The sequence below is a fragment of the Bos taurus genome, chromosome 18 (assembly GCF_002263795.3).
Source record: "Bos taurus isolate L1 Dominette 01449 registration number 42190680 breed Hereford chromosome 18, ARS-UCD2.0, whole genome shotgun sequence".
Taxonomy (NCBI): domain Eukaryota; kingdom Metazoa; phylum Chordata; class Mammalia; order Artiodactyla; family Bovidae; genus Bos; species Bos taurus.
Window position 1 is genome coordinate 15,529,112 of NC_037345.1, and position 19,819 is coordinate 15,548,930.

Below are 19,819 nucleotides of genomic sequence, written 5' to 3' on the forward strand. Positions count from 1 at the left end.
GATGTTCAAAGGAAAATAAGACTAATCAAAGATGCCAAGAGAAAAAAAAAGAGGTAATATACTAAACCTGGGATGGGATTTAAAATACCTCCGAGGTAAGTAAAGTCTGGATCTGTAACAGAGAAAAGAAGAAAGTGATTGGCACCGAGATATTTTAGAGTTAATTTAAGGCTTAATGTCTTATGTTATATCTAATGCTGCATTTAACAACAAAGCAAGAGAAAGCTTTCATTGGTGTATACTACAAAGCACTGCTCACTTATAGGATTGATGTTTTTAAAAATGATAATGCTTAAATTTTTGATCACATTATGAATTAATAACTTATTTATGCTACCTGAAACTCACAACTCTTTCTCAACTGCAGTAGCTAGTAGAAAGATACAGACTGCAATGAAATATTATCCAGTCTTAAAAAGGAATGAAATTCTAACACATGCTATATAACATGGATGAGTCTTGAAACGTTATGCTAAGTAAAATAAGCCAGACAGTTAAGGACAGTGTAAGACTCTATTTATTGAGGTCCCTGGATTAGTCAAATTAATAGAGATAGTTTTCACGGGGCTGTAGGGATAGGGTAATGGGAGTTAAGTATTTAATCGGGACAGAATTTCAGCTTGGGATGACAAAACAGTTTTGGAAATGGACAGTGGCTATGGTTGCACAACACTGTATATGTACTCAATGCCACTGACTTGTACACTTAACAGGGTTAAAACAGTGAATTTTATGTTACACATAATTTACTCCTCCTCACCATAGTAGTAGCTGTGTGTGTGTGTGTGCTCAGTTATGTCCAACTCTTTGTGACCCCATAGGCTGTAGCCCAGGCTTCCCTGGTAACTCAGGGAATCAGGTAGGCCTGATACCCACTCTATGATTCTTGGGTTTCCGTGGTGGCTCAGACGGTAAAGAATCAGCCTGCAATGCAGGAGACCTGGGCTCAATCCCTGGTTTGGGAAGATCCCCTGTAGAAGGGCAAGGCAGCTTGCCCAACCCAGTATTCTTGCCTGGAAAATCCCCATGGAGAGAGGAGCCTGGTGGGCTACAGTCCATGGGGTCATAGAGTTGGACAAGACTGAGCGACTAAGCTATAGGCTGTAGCTCACCAGGTTCCCCTGTCTTGCCTGGAATTTTCCAGGCAAGAATACTGGAGTGAGTTGCCATTTCCTTCTCCAGGGGATCTTCCTGACCCAGGGATCAAACCCATGTCTCTTGCGTCTCTTGCATTGGCAGGTGGATTCTTAACCACTGAGCAACCTGGGAAGCCCACTGTAGTAGCTTAATGAGCTGTATTTTCACAATGGCAGTAAAAAGAAAGAAGACTAAATGATATACAGTATATTCTTCCCTGTGAAATAGTTCACAGAAAGTTGACAATCAATAGTTTATATTAAAATAACTGATTTAATTAAATTGGTCAGGTATTTGATTTTTAATAACTAAATCAATTAACTGAATTGATACTTCAGCACCAAAAATACATTATATAAAAAAGTCTTACATAGAGTCAGGTTTTTGCAAATATGTTTAGACTACCTGAAAGAAAAAAAAAGGTATCTTAATCATTTGAACAATGCTTTTAAAAATATTAAAAAACAAAGCCAGGCATCTTTATATGTAAAGATGCTTGGAAGAAAAGCAGCTCTGTTTCTTCTATTATATGTATCATGAGAGCAACTTCATATGGTTTATGGTTAAAATATAGACACATTAAAATAAAAAGAAAATGTTTAAGATTTCTAGACTAATTACCTTACATTTGCATTTTATAGTACTTCAGAGTTTCTACATACCTTATGTTTAATATTATGCTAATAACAATAACATCAAGATCATGTAATATTTTATTTTATAGATGAGGAAACTGAATCAGAGAGAGATGATGACTATTTTGGATAATATAATGGCAAAATCAGGACTAGCTCTAATTCTCTAGACAATTTTTCTTTCTCTATTGTGTTACTTTTATAACATGGGTGAGGATGCCACAATCTTACTACTAAAGAAAAAAAAAGGTCAAAATAAATAGGTAATTCATAAATAGCTAAATCATGGCTGTCTAGTTATTTAAGCCATATTAATAAAATAAATTTTGTCCAGGGATTTGTGAATGTGGATGAAACCTACTAACGATGAGAAACTAGTATCTTTTAAATACATGAAATTCTCTGAGCTACTGGTGATATTTGTTGAGGCAGAGGCTCGTAATGGGTTCCTACTTCCTGGAAGTAACTGGAATAACTCTGAAACTTTTAGTGCAATGACAATATCCCTAGAATTCTTGCCTACGTGTGAAGTTCTGATTCACTTGCCAGATAGTTGCTATGATTTTTTTACTCTAATGCTAGTTAAGATTTAGATTTATCTTTGACACATCTCTGCAAAATTGGTGAAGTGTTGTTACTTTCTTTTACTTAGGGAGGTTGGGTTTAGTTAAAAAAGAATAGTCTCTGTGATGTATTCTAAATTTAGGCTAAAATTTTTCCTACTTTTTTCAACATGTACTTTGATAATCATGCTGAAAGTCAATGGTTAAGATTTGGTGCAGATTAAGATTCCACTGCAGAGGGCATGGGTTCAATCCCTGGTCATGAAGATTTCACATGCCATGCAGCATGGCAAAAAAAAAAAAAAAAGAAATTAACAAGAATTAAGCAATCAGTTACATATAAAAACTGTCAATTAAAATAGGTTTAAATAGGCTAATTAGTCTAAGATATTTTAGACTAGCAATTTTTTCATTCTGACAAGTTTATATGTCTATCTGAATTTTCAAATTTTTTAGACACCTGTTTGTAATTTTAAAATTTATTTTTATTGTAGTAAAATATTTACCCTTTCATCCATTTTTAAGTGTACAGTTCAGTGGCATTATGTATATTCACAATGCTGTGCAAACATCACCACTCTCCATTTAAGGAAAAATTTAAGACAAATTTTAATATGATACAATTGCACTCCACGGTACTTAGCCAAATGAGTTAAAAACTTGTCCACACAAATGGCTGCATATGGATGTCTATAGCAGGTTTATCTGTGGTTGCTAAAACCTGAAAGCAGCCAAGATATCCTTCTACACAATAAACAAACAAACTGTGGTACATTCATACAATGAAATATTATTCAGCACTAAAAAAAAGAAAAGCTACCGAGCCATGAAAAATACAGAGGAACCTTAAACAAATATTACTAAGTGAAAGAAGCCAATCTGAAAAGGCTACACGCTGTAGGATACCAACTGCATGATATTCTGGAAAGGGCACAACTATAGAGACGGTAAAAAGATCACTGGTTGCCAGGGCTGGAGTGGGAGGGATGAATACACGGAGCACACAGGACTTTTAGGGCAGCTGGAATACTCCATATGACCATGTACTGGTAGATACATCATTACACCACTACATCTGTCCAAAGTCACAGAATGTACGACATCAAGAGTGAACGCTAATGTAAACTGCAGGCTTTAGGTGATGATGTGTGTCACTGCAGGTTCCTGAGTTGTAACAAATGTACCCTGGGTGCTGGATGTTCATCTTAGGTTTCAGCACTGCCTGTGTGCGTGCGGGGGTGGTTAGAAGGTATGCCGTAACTCTGTACTTTCTACTCAGTTTGCTATAAGCCTAAAATTTCTAAAAAAAAAAAAAAAAAGTATAAATTTCACTTTCTGAAAATGTTATCATTTTGACATTAAGAACTTAAATCTGAAGTGACACTTAAAACAGGGGAAAAAAAGCTGAATATATTGTTCAGGAGAAAAAAAAAGACTGGTAACACAGTTGAAAGAATAGCATGATCTCTGTTATATAAAATAAAAAGATAAAAACATCTGAAGTGATACATACCATATTGCTTATATTGGTTTTTATTTATAGGGTGATATGGTTATGATATTTTCATTTGGCTGTTGTAATTAAAATTTTTTTTTAAGTTAGTAAATTTCTTGCATAAAAACATCAAAAGATTATATGATTCTTACATTGTTACTTTTTCATCTTGTTAAGTCTGTGAGTTCTCTGAAGACAGGAGTAATAACTAGTGTATCTTTGGGCTTCTGCATTAGGGATATGCATACTTTTACAGTGGACAGGCTCTGAGGACTACAAAGTGTTTCCACATAACTCTGTGGTAGGTAAGAAGGGTAGACTGCACTGAATGGAGACCCTCTCCCACCACCCAAATATATGATGATATGTGACATTACAACTGTCACAACCTATGACTATTACCTTATAAGGTTAAAAGGCTACCTTATTACCTTATAAGGTTAAGAAAAAGTGAATATTACATTCTAAGGCAAAGGGTGTGATTAAGCTAAGCATTCTGAGAAGATTGGGGGGATGTGAAGATGGAGGCAAAGATCAGAGTGATGAGGCCACAGGTGCAGGAATGCTGGGGCAGCCACCAGAGGAAGAAGAGGCTAGGAAAGGATTCTCCCCTAGAGTTCCTAGAGGGAAGTGACCCTGCTGGATGCTGGCCTCCAGAACTCTGAGAGAATAAATTACCACTGTTTTCAGCTGCCAAGTTTCTGGTAATTACTTATAGCAGCCTCACGAAGATATTCTTGTCTTATCAACAGCAATGCTCAGGCACAAGTCCAAGCTTAATACTAAATTTTATTGCTAGCAGGTGGCACAGAAAGGATTCAAACCCAGATCTTTTGCCTCCAAGTACAGAGCACTATTCTTTCTACTGTTCAGTATTTTCTAGGGAGTGTTTATTCAAATAAGTGTTTAATTCAACCATTCCAAAGGAAAAAAACCTGCCAAAATAATTTTTGGTAGAGATCATGAAAAGACAAATTTGTTGAATTACTTTTAAAATGTGTTTATTATGATGTCTTTGGCCTTGATATATGCTATAAAACTTAAATCTAAGAAATAATGTAATACCATATATGATGTGCCTCAAAATTCAAGTGATACAGCTCTATTTCTAATTTTTATTAAATATTTATTCATGGGCTGATTTCCCTTTGATCTTGGTAATTTTTAAAAAACCTTTATTTGATAAACTTGACTGGATTTTCTGTTTTCTAGTCTTAAGATTCTAAAACCAGAGTGAGATCTTGCTACTGAAACAATAAGTTATTTACCTGGGATAAACGAATATTTTGCTCGAAATCCCAGTCCTTCAAGTTCTTCATCAGAACTGAACTTAATCCACATGAATCTCCCTGTTGATCTAATTAATGGAGGGCTTTTCACACCACAGTAACGATCTATAAGTGGAGAGAAACCAAATGGCCCATCTCGAATTTCCAAGTGATCAAACCGACATTCAAATGATGGTTCTATATAATAGTGCTCATCAAAGGTCAACTCTATTCTTTGACGTGGAGCAGCTAGAAAGAAAGAGTAAGTAAATCAGGGCAATGTGAACAAGAAAAAGTAAAAATGTCCTGACACAGTGAGAAAAGCACAACTGCTCTGTTACTGTTTTATAGATGAGGATTATACTGTTATTATATATAAAATTCATAATAACTGTTATATTGTATGTTAATGCTATCTGTAGAATTATAGTAATCTTTCCCTTTGGCATATGCTATATATTAAATTAGTTAAATGTAGCGGAATGCTCAAAATTAAGAGTTGAGAAGCTAATGCTTGATTCATGAGATACAATGTACCATGATGAAACAGAAAAACAGAAGAAATGAAAGAAACATAAAATATAACCATGGACATAAATTTCATAAAGCCTAATAAGAGATGTCAGTAAGTTTCTTATCAGAGAAGTTTCTCATATACACTGATGCATCTAGTTAATTATTATTTTAGGAGATTAAAAATTCTTATAAAACTTCAACCATTATTTTGTTAATGTTGGCAGTATTAAGAAATATTTATAATGACTAGGATTTAATTAAAATACATGTTTAAATTTTGTTCAAATTGGTTTAAAAAGAGCATTTAACCAATTATTTAGTTTTACAAAAAAAGTTAACATTCATCCAATGAAAGATAGAAATTGGTCAAATACCTTCCAAAATGTAGATACATTCCTTATTTGGTGGATATGAGTCAGGATAATTTGGTGAAGCAAAATGACCTCCATTGCTGGTTCGAACCCAAATGCCACACTGGGTTGCAGGAACGTGCTTCATTCCAATATTTTGTCCATCTTATGGAAAATTTAAAACATTAGTTTCCCCTACAACTTCCCCAAACAACTGCCAATTGAGTTACACACACACAAGCAATTTTTAAGAACTATTGTCAAATTTAGCATAACAGATTGAATACAGCAGAAGCATTTGCTCTAGAGGACAAGTCTGCCATGTAAAACAACAGGGAAATAAAATGCTTAGATTTTACAAAGGCAAAACCATGTGGGAGAATCTGATAAATTAGTAAAACTCTATAAAATTCAATTCTGACACAAAATAAAAGAATTCCAGGAGTTTCTCTCAGGTATGGTACCTCTATATTTAGTTTAACTCAAGGTGAAATAAGATTCAAAGATTGCAAAGCGATTTTTAGTTAAAGCTTGTAGATTGAACACATGCATTTAGCTCTGCTCCTTCTTCAAAGCCCACTTAAACAACAGTAAATAATTTTTTAAAGGGCATAAACCCGTAAGTACAAATAGGTAGCTGCAATAATAACTTCTGGCAGTGGTAGGTATCTCTAGAAGTGGGGGTGGAAGTGGTGAAGCTGGGTATTTTTAAAAACATGAGGCTTGGTTAAAAGTCTGCAATCAGTTTGACTCCTAATACCCCCTCCCACTCCACAAACCAGGTAGATGATGCTCTATCACCGCATCAGAAAATAATACTATTTCTTTGGAGAAAGTGAACAGGGTTGCTGGACCAGGGAACATCAGGCACAGCAGAGGGTGAAAATACCAACAAGAAAACAGGGAGATGAGGTGAATGTTAACATGCTGAACCACACTCCCCTTCTCCTCCCCCACTCAACTCCCCAAAGGCCTCTTGGTCAGATATAGAGCCTCTAAGCAGGAAATGGAATCTTAACCTTTTCTGGGGAAACTAATGAGTCCAAAGAAAAAGATTCATAGGTGGATTCAATCATTCACCAGGAAAGGCAGCAGTAAAGAAGCCCTGTCTACACTTGCAGATGGCTAACAAGCAGATCTGCGTGCTCCTTTCATAACTATGAGAGACACTCAAGGAGCACCAGACATGAGAGGGAAGCCTCCAATATGAAAAACAGATTAAAAACAAATAAAAAAGCGACTCTGAGAAGCAGAGATTATAGAATACTTAAAAAAAAAAAAAAGCACTAAACAAAACTACCCTTTAATCTTCTCAGAGAACAAGGGAGTAGCTGGCCCTTTGAACCACGTGGATGCACGTGGTGCTCGTCTGTGGTTGGCTGAATGTGAGGATGCAGAACCTCAAACACGGAGGGGCGCCAGCAGCTACAGGCAGGTTTCTGACTAACCCTAAACTCTTACCCTAGCCTCTGCATTGTTCAAGGGTCAAACGTATATCTATAACACAAGAACACAGCATACTCTGAAACAAAGAGATTATTTAGAAAACAAAAGAAAGTTTCTAAAAATAGAATTAAAAAAAAAAGTTTAGAGCAGAAGTGGCTCAGACTGTAAAGAATCTGTCTGCGATGCAGGAAACCCAGGTTTGATCCCTGGGTCGGGAAGATTCTCTGGAGAATGGACTTTCTTGCCTGGAGAATTCCATGGTGGACTACATACAGTCCATGGGGTTGCAAAGGGTCAGATACCACTGAGCGACTAACATTTTCACTTTCCATGAACTATGGCCTTGGACCAAATCTGGTCTGCTGCCTGTTACTGGAAAATCAAATTTAGTGGAATAAATACATGCCCATTCATGCTTTCACCCTGCAGCTGCAGAGCTGAGTAGGTGCTCCTGTGACTATAATGGCCTGCAAAGTCTTAAACAATTACTATCTGGCCCTTTATAGAAAAAGTTTTCCAATTCTTGGTTTAGAAGTCTCAATGAAGACTACTGAGAAGACAACAGTTAAATGAGAAATGGAAAAATAGAAAAGATTTTTTTTAAAAAAAGTAACCAAATAATAAGAATTCCTTAAAGACAGGAGAGAAAATGGAGAAAAGAGAATTTTAAAAATTAAACAAGAAAAAAGGGAAAGAAAAATTTCCTACAACCTACAACCAAAGATAAAATTTTCATATGAAAAAGCCCAGTGGTGACTTGAACAGATGTAACCAGAATTGTAAAAATACTGACGTGGGTACTGCAGGTGCAAAGTTAAAAAGAACATTTATGTGTAGTTAGGTGCAAAAGTTAGGTGAAGAGTAGGTGCGAAAAAGAGCTAAATTCTTCTCTTCCATGGTGGGAAAATTATCTACTACTTCAAACTGAAATAACTGAGAATAACCATATACTTTGTTATTCAGAAATATGCAGGAAAATACCAAAAGAATCAGCCAAAAGAGCAGTTTGGTAGGCTGGTAGACTACCATGGAGAAGTGGGGTTTGGGAGGCTGGTAGACTGATTTTTCCTAATTAACGTTTTAGAATGCTTTAATTTTTGTCAGGTGTATGTATAACTTTGATGAAAATAAAAATAAGTCAGGTTATTTAGGAAATGTACTAAACTCTGAAATAGAAATCTGGCTCAAACATCATTCTAGCTAATCCTCTTTCATAAACAATAACTGGAACATGTCCTCAGGGGTTTGAATAAGATATTGATGGAAATGTTTCATTTGTCTACACTGGAAAAAAGGGATTTTTGTTTTTGCTTGGTGATAAAGCATGAATCTTATTTTTGGACATAATCCATAGTGTTCTAGGAGTCACTAGTTATGCCAATTTTTAAAATTTATCAGTGTAAGATTTTATGTTAACAATTTACTCTAGTTAACTGCAGCTGAACCTGGCTGAATTAAAGCTGATAGACTGACAGAAAGCCTTAGGTCACTGAAACACCCCAGAGGGATTATGGAAATAGTACTCAAAAGTTGTAATCCTTCCAAAAAGCCATCCTACTGCTCTGAACATGTAGTAAATTAGCATTGTAAATTCTTTACCTTGGGTCTTTTGGGCCACAGCAATTCCTTCCACTACAAGTACTGTTACTAACAACACTAGAGAAATAAGAGAAGATAAGTTAAAAAGTTGAATCTATATTAGATTTTACCAAGTTTATGAGAAAAATCAGATGACAAAAAAAAAAAATACTAAACCCCCCTATTTCTTACTAACATTCACACTCAATACTATTAATTGTTATGTTCTGAGTTACTATTTGACAAGACAACCCAAGAAAAAATACAATTGATATCACACTCATTTATACAAGCACTAATAAGTACATTTTCAATTTATGATGGATGCAAAAATACATACCATTTTTTTTCTTGTACAACGAACTGTGCTGATCCCAATTATTCTATATTTACTGCACTCTACCTCCTCAGACCTTACATGCATTATGGCTAGCTTTGCAATATATTATGCCAGTAAAAGTTCAATTAGATTATGTGACTTGTGAGAACATTCTTAATAAAAATAGAAGTAAGGGGGCAGCAGTCTCCTAGAAATCAATTCAAGACATTCTATAGCTGTGTCCTTCATTACAAAAGCTAGCACTATTTAGAAAATGGAGCTTCTCCCCTCCCCCCAAGTTTAACATTTCTGATCCCCAATGAATAATATATTGTTTTGTATGTTTGTGTTTTGACGATAACACATTCTTTTTAAGAATGGTGCACTGGTAACTTTCACTCTTTCAATGAAAACCACATTATCAGCCTCCTGTGTGAACTGGAGTTTTTATTTTTTATTCAATGAGTCAGGAAGCACGTCAGAGTACCTATTGGATAGCAGGCACAGAGCATGCACAGATTAAGGCAGGAGACAAAGCAAAGATAAAGCAAAAGATAAAGTAGGAGATAAAGCAAAACAGTTATAAGAGAATGGACTTCAGGAGTTAGGTGGATCTAGGTTTGGGGTTCAAGTTTTGATTTCTACCAGTTGTGAGACCTTTTCAGCTCAGTTTACTTATTTGTAAAATGGGGATGTTGTACTAATAACACCAACCACACAGGCTGTTGTGAAAATGAAATGAGATGATGCACATTGCACAGAGCCCTTTATATGTGCTAGGCATTCTGCTAAACCATGGATATTAGGACAAACTTTCATCCTTAAGGAGTCAACGTATTGTCAAAGACAATCTACAAGGTGAAAAAGAATTTAGCAGGGGTTACATGGAAAACACAATGGAAGCAGAAAAGGGAACCATTTGTTCATTCTGCTGGGGGTTAAGAGGAACAGAGTGAGGAAAACTTCAGGGAAAAAAGATCTATTCTAGTGAAACCTAATAGAACTTCTACCCAGGAGAGGGAGAAAGAAACAGCTTAGACAATGAAAACTTACCTAGGAAGTGTTAGTGAATTCTGAGTAGGATAGTACAGATAGCATGTGGAGGGGAAAAGGGATACATCAGGTTAGAAATAGGATGAGGGTGTTCCCTGGTGGCGCAATGGATAAGAATCTGCCTGCCAGTGCAAGAGACATGGGTTTGATTCCTGGCCAGGAAAGACTCCACACATAAGGCAACTAAGCCCGTGAGCCACAACTACTGAGCCTGCCTTCTGCAGCTACTGAAGCCCGCATGCCTAGGGCCTGTGCTCCACAACAAGAAACCACGGCAATGAGAAGCCTGTGCACTGACATGAAGAGTGGCTGCAGCCTGCTGCAACCAGACAAAGTCCAAGCAAAGCAACAAAGACTCAGTGAAGGCAAAAAAAAAAACAAACAGTAGGATGAGATCTGATTGTAAAAAGCCTTGAATGCCATGCTGAAAGAGTTTAAACCTTTGACTACAAGGAGAAATAACTGAGTTTTCATTTTTTAAACTAGACAGTGACATTATCACATTTGTGTTTCAGATCACTTATCTTGATGATGGTGTGGAATCTAAATTTTTAAAAAGAGAGGTCATTTAGGAAGTAAAGACGCTAAGGTCTTGAAGCAGAGCAGTGGTAATATAAATGGGAAGGAGGAGAGATTTATGACATGATTACGACTCAGATGTAGTGTTAACTGCATTTGGTAACTTAAAGGATGTTCAGGGGTGATGGAGATGGAGGCACAGAAGAGATGGCTACTGAAGGGACTGGCAGATGGCCAAGCCGTTCTTCACTCAGTACCATGCACTAGGCATCTACCCACCCAAAGTCAACCAATGTACAGAGTTCTTGGGATCTTGTGCTGTTTACATCTTCTAATCTAAGCATATACATCTTCATTTTAGCTGTATCCTCATTGACCTCTGTCTCCTCTGTCAACTTGCAACAACTCTAATTACTCCTCCTTCTCTCTGGTTGCTAGTCGTACTGAAGATCTCACGCTATGTAGGAACACTCCTTCCTCCAGACTCTTCACATCTTTGTACTGGATCAGAGTTAGGAGAATGGAGTTTTGAAACACTATTTAAAAAAACAAAAACAAAACACAGAAGATTCCTGATCAAAAAGAAAAATTAGGGAATCCTCTAGTGGTCCAGTGGCTAGGATGCTGAGCCTTCTCCTCTGAGGGCCTGGGTTCAATCCCTGGACTGGGAACTAAGATCCTGCAAGCTGTGAGATACGGCCAAAAAAAGAAAAACAAACTAGAATAATAACAGATATTTGAAAATTCAGCAAATACCACAACTGTATCAATGAATCTTGATAGAGGACACTATTTCGCAAGGAATATCATCCCATTCAGATGGTATACAACTGGTCAAAATTTTGTGCTCATTGTACCTTTCCTCCTGATTCACAGGCACAACAATTTACCAGTTCTCACATTTGTAGTTCACAGTATGTAAGTAATACAAAGTCAGGCAGAAAGGGAAAGTAAGAAATCAAATCAAAACCAGGAGAACAGTAAAACTATGGCAAAAAGATGAATTGTGCCTGGAAAATTACACTATATAATGACTTAAAAAAGCATGTCTTTTAAAAACATGATTTAGGTAATTTGCACACAATATACAACTGAGGTAGAAAAATCATATTAAAAATAAATTAGACCAAATAACCTTTTATTCCTTCTACTTTATATAGGGTGTTGCTCATAATCCCCCTCCCCAAATGTTACTACTCACAACCAAATGAACTATGCCACTGAATAAAAGGAATGAATAAGGCAAGTTTGAACAATTGGGGATAGAAATATATAGTGATAGCTGTGGTGATACAGTTCTAACGATTAATCATTCTAAATTCTGTATCATAATAAACATAGTTTCTCCCAGTTGTACAATAGGATCTTTGCAAATTGCTTGCTATAATCAGGCTGAGATATTAAAACAAACTCCACTGATGCCAAACACTGGCATTACCTAGTACATGAAGCAGTGCTGCGGCGCTCTGCTCTGTCCTTAGTCCGGATCTATGTGTCACTTGTTCTCGTCTATATCTTACCAAAGGGTCAATAATTTCTCAAATCCAGAAAAATTTCACACTTCAAATTCAAAAACAACGTACCCAGGAAGCACTGATTCTTTAAAGCAGAAATCCATGCCAAGAAAAAAAAAGAAAAGCAATCCATGCCAAAATAAAGATTCTAAACTCCACAACCCTAAAGTATAGTCACGCAGAGAATTGCTTGTGATCTCATATTTGAAAAAAGTCGTACCCACCATGTACGTTCTCACCTCTGACTTTGGAGTTTAGCATAGGGTACTATACAGATCTGACTTGAAGGCCTAAATGATAAAGACAGGTGCTATTCAAGGTATACAAGGTATACAAATCCTCCAAGCTACTCCTTTTAACCCTGAATCACTGTTGTTAGCATTCTACCTGCAATCTTGTCTCCAGACCTTCCAGTTTAAGGCTGTACTTTTCAATCAAGTAAAAATCAAGGTCAGGTCTATTCTCTTCACTGTTACTTAATAGTGGCAATTCTGGCCAATGCAATAAATACTGGAAAGGAGGCAAAACTATTACTTATAGACAATGTTATTTTAAAACCCACAAGTCCCAAGAGAATTACCAGGAAACTATTATACCTATTAAGGGAAGAGCATAAGACTAAAATAAACAAGTAAGTAAATAAATGAATACAATAGAGAAATAATACATTTTGGATAATGAAACAATTGTAAAGGTAACAATTCTTCCCAGTAAGTCAGATAATATTTAATGATGTTTTAATAAAAATCTTAGCTTTTCTCTAGATACTTAAAATGCTTCTGATGGTCATCTTAAAGACGTTTCCATATTTGCCAAGGAAAATATAAAAAAATTCATAAAAATAATATGCTTACTATAAAGCTACAAGAATTATAAAATGTAGCAATGGTAGAGGAAGAAACTGGTATCTGTCAACAAACATTACTAGCATTCACTGTATTACAGGTAGTTGACTCAGTCCCTGGAACTACAGTGAAACAAAAAGACATGGTCCTTATTCTCAATGGGCTTTTAGGTTAGAAAATGGAAGAAAAGAAAAAAGCCCCAAACAGACATATATATCCCAGAATTTATTATGATTTATATAATATTTGAAATACTTGGTGAGAGGGCAGTTTTAATAAATGGTTCTGGGATACCTTGTTAATTATTTGGAAAAAAGTAGATCCCCTTTTCAAGCTAAATAGAAAATTTAATAGCAGAATGAAAAGAAAGGTGAATTCATACTTTTGGGTAGGGAACAACTTCATTCACAAAAGACCAAAACATAAATAAAAACTACAAATAAATGGGAAAAAAGATTATGCCACTAAAGTGCCAAGAAAAAACAATGGAAAAATTCAGCCTTTCTAATATAAAAATACAGATTCTAGTATTGGTCAGGATATAGGAAACTGACTTATGTTGTCACTGGACTGTAAACTGTCACAGCTTTGATGAGGTTGATCTGGTAACATATATCAAGGATTAAAAATGTTCACATCCTACTCAGCAGTTCTTCCATGTTTGAGAAATAAATCACTAGGACAGTAGTTCTCAAACTTTAGCGTGGATCATATTCATCTGTAAGGTTTATTAAAACACAGACTTGTGTGTGTGGGGGTGGCATTACTTCCAGAGATTTTGATCCAGGAATTCTGGGGTGGGGTTTGAAAACTTGCATTATAACAAATTGCCTAGTGATGCTAAAGCTGTTGGCCCTGGAACCACACTTTAAAGACAACTTCAACAGGAGAGTGATAGTCTACTGGAAGAAACAAAGAGGCTAAGCTTCTTCTATCTTACTGTTCAGTTGTATATGACTTCATTCCCAAGGTCATCTGATGGGCCAGTACAGATGCTGGAGTGCCAGGTACTATATCTTTACAGCTACCATGCCTGCATTACACTTAGCAAGAATGAAGAAATGCCACAGGGCATTCCTCCTTCCTTTAAAAACATTTGCTTAGAATCTACCATGATGTCAAAATAAAAATTCTAACCGAGTGACAAAAACACCACCACTCCCCCAAAGTTGAACACACACGTAACTGTCAGACTTAGTCACATGGCCACACCTAATCCCAAGGAAAACTGCAAAATCTAGTATTTATTTTGGGTGATTGTGTGGTTAAAGTTCAGAGATCCACTGAAAGGTAAAATGGATATTGGAAGAAAACTGGCTACTTCTGCCATAGTCCCTTATAATCTACTCTGTATCCACCAGCCAGTGATCCTTTCAAAACATAGATCAGATCACATCACAGCCTTTCATAAAATCTTCCAACAGAGTCCCATTCCATTTAGAATAAATCCATACTTCTTACTCTGACTTCAGAAGTCCTATGTCCTGACCATCCCGCTGACCTTCCGACTGCTATCTACAGCTACACAGGCCTTCTTTCCACAACACACCAAGCTAATTCTTGCCTTAGGGACTTGTTATTCCTTTTGCCTAGACTCACACTCTGCATGGCTGGTTCCTTCCTGTTATTCGAGTCTTGTGAGGGCTCTCTGACTGCTAAAGAAGCTCCATATTTTCTTCTTCATCTTGTTTTATACATAAATACATAAATAATACATAATAAATAAATGCATAAATAGCATTTCAATTACTACTTATATTATCCACTATTTTCTTATTATCTGTCTCTTCCTACTAGAAAGAGGGACTTGTCTGATTCACTTATGCATCTTTAGTGACTAGAAGACTGGCTGGCCCACAACAGCACTCAAAATTAGATGAATATATGAAGTGACTAAGCATAATCCTGGTTATACCTCCTTTGTAACTACAACATACAGCACAGATAGCCACACTAACAAATTGACAACCACAAACTTGGTTAAGAATAGGCACACAGGTGACCCAGCTTCTTTTTTTTGAGCATAAGTCAGGGGACAGAAAAACAATAGATTTCTTTCTTTTTCAGATATGCTACTTCTCTTACTTTTATCAAGCTAACTCCCTTTACCTTTGTTAGTAATTAAACATACCTCTTTCTAAGTTTTCCTGTTTTCAGCATCTAAGCGGTAAAGGTAAGGTCTGGTAAACTTATCATGAGATCCCATAATGTAACAACTGCCTACCTGGTCTCCCTGCATCTGTTTTCTGAAGCAGAATGGAGTTCAATTGGAGTCCATATACTTGAGGTAGTAGTAACTTTTTGTTCCAAAGAACAAAAAAATACCTTAATTTAATCAAACTCAATTTTACTTTTTAGTTAAGAAGGAAGATGGAGCTTGAAGAACTCTGGGATCACTCCAACCTCTTCATGCTAATCACACTGCCAATTACTTCAAAGAAAGCATAACTGCAGAAATGCTTTTTCTTGCCTGCAGAATGTGACAACCTTCTCGTTAGTCAAAACGCTCTGGAGATGGCAGTATACTTGTATGCTCTAATCATACTGGAGTCTTCCTCAGACATCCACAGCAGCTACCATTGGATTTTAACATGACCAGGTCACATTTCGATGAGTATTTTTGATGTCTTCTCACCCACTAACACTGTAATTTCCAATATATTATTCTGGGCATGCTTAAACCAATATATTTTAATCTCATTTTGACTAGGACAAATTGAACCTTCAGATTAGTACACCCTGTAATTATGAACAAATATGCTAATACGTGTCAGTTAATCTGGGTCACTCTGATGAGCGACTGAGAGGGTGAGGCCCCACAGCAATCAAAGCAACCCTGTTCGCTTGTGTTGAGTTTTGAGACCTACCTCTCCTCCCTCCACCAAGAGTTCCTTTGAGGGAGTTCCGTTAAGAAGAGTTTGGAAACCTTTTAGGATTCCTCTTTGCAACTTAAAGATCACACTAAGTGGGATCTCAAAATGCCCCAGGGACACATTAAAAAAATAATAAATTATTCTGAAGAATCATAAATTTTAAAATGACAGGGGATTGTGCTGAATGGGTAGTAACCAAGAGCAGAACTTGAATTATTCTTCAGAATTTTAGATAATGAACTTTACTTATATAATAATCTTTTTTCTATCTTATTCCTAAATGGGCTTTGAAAAATGGCTTTGATTTGAACTTGTAATGTGCATGTGTGTGTATTACAGCACTGGATGTTTTTCCTAAAAGGTCAGTTTGGTTTCAAAACAGATAATTGGATTCAAGTAATCAAACTATCAAATTATAATAAAACCATCATTTAGTCAGATTTCTCAACTATACTAATAAAACATTTTCTCTAACTCCTGGTGGGGGGGGGAATAAAGTTAGCTTTTATCAAGGCTATCTATCTTTAAAAACTTCCCTCTTTAAAGGATAACTTTTCATTATGGTACTTTTCTGTATTGTTTAATTTCTTGAAAAAGACTTAAGCATGCAGGACACGAGTTATTGTCACAGTCTCAAATAAGATTTTTAAAATACAGTGCCAGGTACACACTGTAACACCATAAATTTAACCACAGTTTATACACATTTAAATATAACTGAGTATAGGATTCTCCTGACACAAGTCTGCAGAATGAATATGAACAGTGAAAAATGGGTTTATAAGCCTAATATTTTCATGTGACCATGATACTTAATTTTGATAAAAGACAAGTCAAATTTTATTAGACTTGGAGTGATCATAAACCATTAAAAGTGAATTATTCAGTTTTAACAATATATGAAAGGTTTAAAAGCCTAGCAGAGTTATCCTTTTGTTCTTACTGCTGAAAGTAAAACCAAGAATCAATGGCATCTTAAAGAAAATTACCTTCTACTTAAAATTCCACACACCCATTATGGCTGATTTGTTTTAGTAGAAACTGACCATAATATTCCAAAACAAGGCTTTTGGTAGGTAATATCTGTAATTATGCAGATGTTAAATAACTGCTTCTGATAAGAACCTCTTCAAAGTTGAAACAATTTACACCTTAAGAGCTACTTTTTCATGCACTGGTGCACACAATGAATGGAAGCACCAGAAAAAGCCAGTATTTTTTAAAATGTAATTTTTTAAGATTAAAAACACCAATGTTTGTATAAGTAACACATGCATTTGGTTTAAAAAAAAAAAAGTGATACAAATGGGCAGGCAGTGAAACCAAAGTCTTCCTTTTACTCTTATTTCTCAGTCTCTTAGACCTTTTTCTCAGAATCAACTTTTGTTAATTTCTTGAATCTTTCCAGAGGGATTCCTCCTATGTACAAGCACATATCCATGAACTCTAGAAGACTTAAAAATAGCTTGCTTTCTCTCTAGTAAGCCTAACAACAAGTTAGTCTGAGCTTTAAAAATACACCAGCATGTAAAAATAGTAGGCTGCATAACATGAAAAAAAGAAAAGCCAGGTATTACTGAAATTCATTGTTTCCACTGTAGCTCTGCCATCAACCACAGAATCCTTTCCTGAAAGGTGCAAACACTAAATGCTTCACGCTGGTGGCCAGAGAGGGCAGTGTGTACCAACGACAAACGCAAAGGCAGAAAAGCTGCAAAACCCTTCACCATTCCAGGAGTATCAGAGATTCCGTCCTATCCAGCTCAGTTTCGTCAAGTTCTGCAGGTAAAGCTGTATAACAGATCTACGTGATTTCTCCCCAGAGGGGGCTACTCAGATAGAATGTGCTTATTATACTGAACATCCTAAGGGAATGAGGACAACGAAGCAAATTCAGATAAGGAGCACTATCACAAACCCTACTGTGCGAATGATTTATTTTGAAAAAGTAAAACAAAATCTTAATTTCCAAGGAATGGCGATGTAAATTGGGAATTACAGACAGGAAAGACTACAGAAATTAATTTTAGAGTTTTAACATTTTAATATAATGAGGAAATCATTAATGATTTATGGAGTGACTGCCAAAGTCCTAGGTTACCTTTGTACAAATTATACATATACAGTGGATAGCTAAATTGCTGATATCTCAATTATAAATTTAGAAATATATGGGGTAATTTCTGCAATTAAAATTTAATGGAAATTAAACTGAATTTTCCAGTAAAACAAAATTCAAAAGTGTTAATGGGTGGGAAAAACCCAACATTTTTCACTGTACAAATATTAAGACACAATAAAAAGCGATATATAGTACCGCTAGTCAATGCCTTAACGCCTTACCTTATATTTTGAAAAAGAGAACATTTTGTAACATTACAAATACACAGCTCTTCAGTTTTCAATCTAAGTCAGTAGCAGAAAAGAGAAGCCCTTTATTGGTAGTGGTGTTTTCCTCCGAGGGCCGAAAAAAAGGATTTATTCAGTTCGATTTTCAGAAACAACTTTGAATCACAACCTTAATTATCCATGTACATAAATTTTAATCTAATATTACACCTCCTGGAAAATGCAAAGCAGCTGTAGTATGTTTTGGAGCTTTGTGTACTTGGCAAGCCGACTGTTTTATTTCCCGGTACAACAAATCAGAAAGAATCAGACAGCGGCGGCAGGGTATCTGAGGTCCCGGGAAGCGCCGGGGCGCAGCCCCGAGCAGCGTCTCCGGCCCGGGCCGGGTCGCGGCGCCCGCAGTGGTGCCGCAGCCTCCGTGGCCGCAGCAGGTGGGACCCGGCCGGCGGGCAAGGCCGTTTCGCCGCCCGCCACCCCGGGGCTTTTCGAGAACCGCTCCGCGACGCCTCAGTTGGGCTTTTTATTGTTCGCTGGGACTGACTTTCTGTTACTAATGCTGAAAAGAGCGGCCTTCGCTCCACTCACACGAATCCTACAACTTTGCAAAGCGATGTACGGAATTCCGAGGAAGAAGCGCGAGGGCACGGCTCGCAGGGCCGGCCGGGCCGCCAAGTCCCGATGCGCTTCCCGGGTCCCCCGCCAAGGCACACGGCAGAGGGCTGGGAAGAAGCGCTCGGGGAACAAGTGGATCCCGGCGGGAGCGGGGATCCGCGGTCCGCTCGTGCCAGACAAAGGGGCGCGTCGGGCGCCCTGCGCCGGGCAGGGACGCGAAGAGGCCGGTCTCGCCCCCAGGGGGCGCCGTCCGCGGCCCAGGGCGCTTACCTTTGAGGACCGAGCAGAGCTGCTCCAGGGCCATGATCCCAAGAGGGCCGGCGCTTCGCGAGGGGCCGAGGCGGCGATGAGGCGGCGGCGGCTGCGGCGGCGGAAGCGGGGCGCTCACGGCTCGGCGCGGCTGCAGCCCCGCTCCGTCCCCATCGCCCGCCACCAGGTTGCTCCCCGCGGGGCAGGACTCAGGTCCTGCGGCCCGCCATGCCCGAGCCCCCCGGCGGGCTCTCCCGCTGACCCAGCCCCCCGACGGCCGCCGCCTCCTGCTTCACGGCGCTAGGTCCCATCGACCGCCTGGGAGCCCAAGAGCGCGGACGCGAGGGCCAGCACCGGCACCGGCCGCTCCGCCCGCGGCCGCAGCGCGGACCCGGGTGAAGTGCGGGGCGCTGGGATCCCAGGCTCATTTAAGCTGGGAGCGCGAGCGCCGCGTGCCGGCCGCGCTGCTAGCGCGCATGTGCCCGCCCCCCGCCCCCG

At 37.9% G+C, this 19,819-nt stretch overlaps 1 protein-coding gene across 2 annotated transcripts in view; it reads right to left on the minus strand.

The window, feature by feature from the left end:
* NETO2 (neuropilin and tolloid like 2) overlaps positions 1 to 19,425 on the minus strand; it is an 84,957-nt gene extending 65,532 nt beyond the window's left edge. Inside the window, exons 1-5 of one of the 2 annotated variants that reach the window (XM_010814607.4) lie at positions 19,343 to 19,425; positions 9,010 to 9,066; positions 5,989 to 6,129; positions 5,099 to 5,347; positions 68 to 112 (exon numbers count right to left, since the gene is read on the minus strand). In XM_010814607.4, the coding sequence (XP_010812909.1) occupies positions 68 to 112; positions 5,099 to 5,347; positions 5,989 to 6,129; positions 9,010 to 9,066; positions 19,343 to 19,376 (526 nt within the window). In that variant the 5' untranslated portion in view covers positions 19,377 to 19,425. The remainder of the gene's footprint in view (positions 1 to 67; positions 113 to 5,098; positions 5,348 to 5,988; positions 6,130 to 9,009; positions 9,067 to 19,342) is intronic. The other variant, XM_010814608.4, reaches the window with a different exon arrangement.
* Between the last annotated feature and the right edge of the window lie 394 nt (positions 19,426 to 19,819).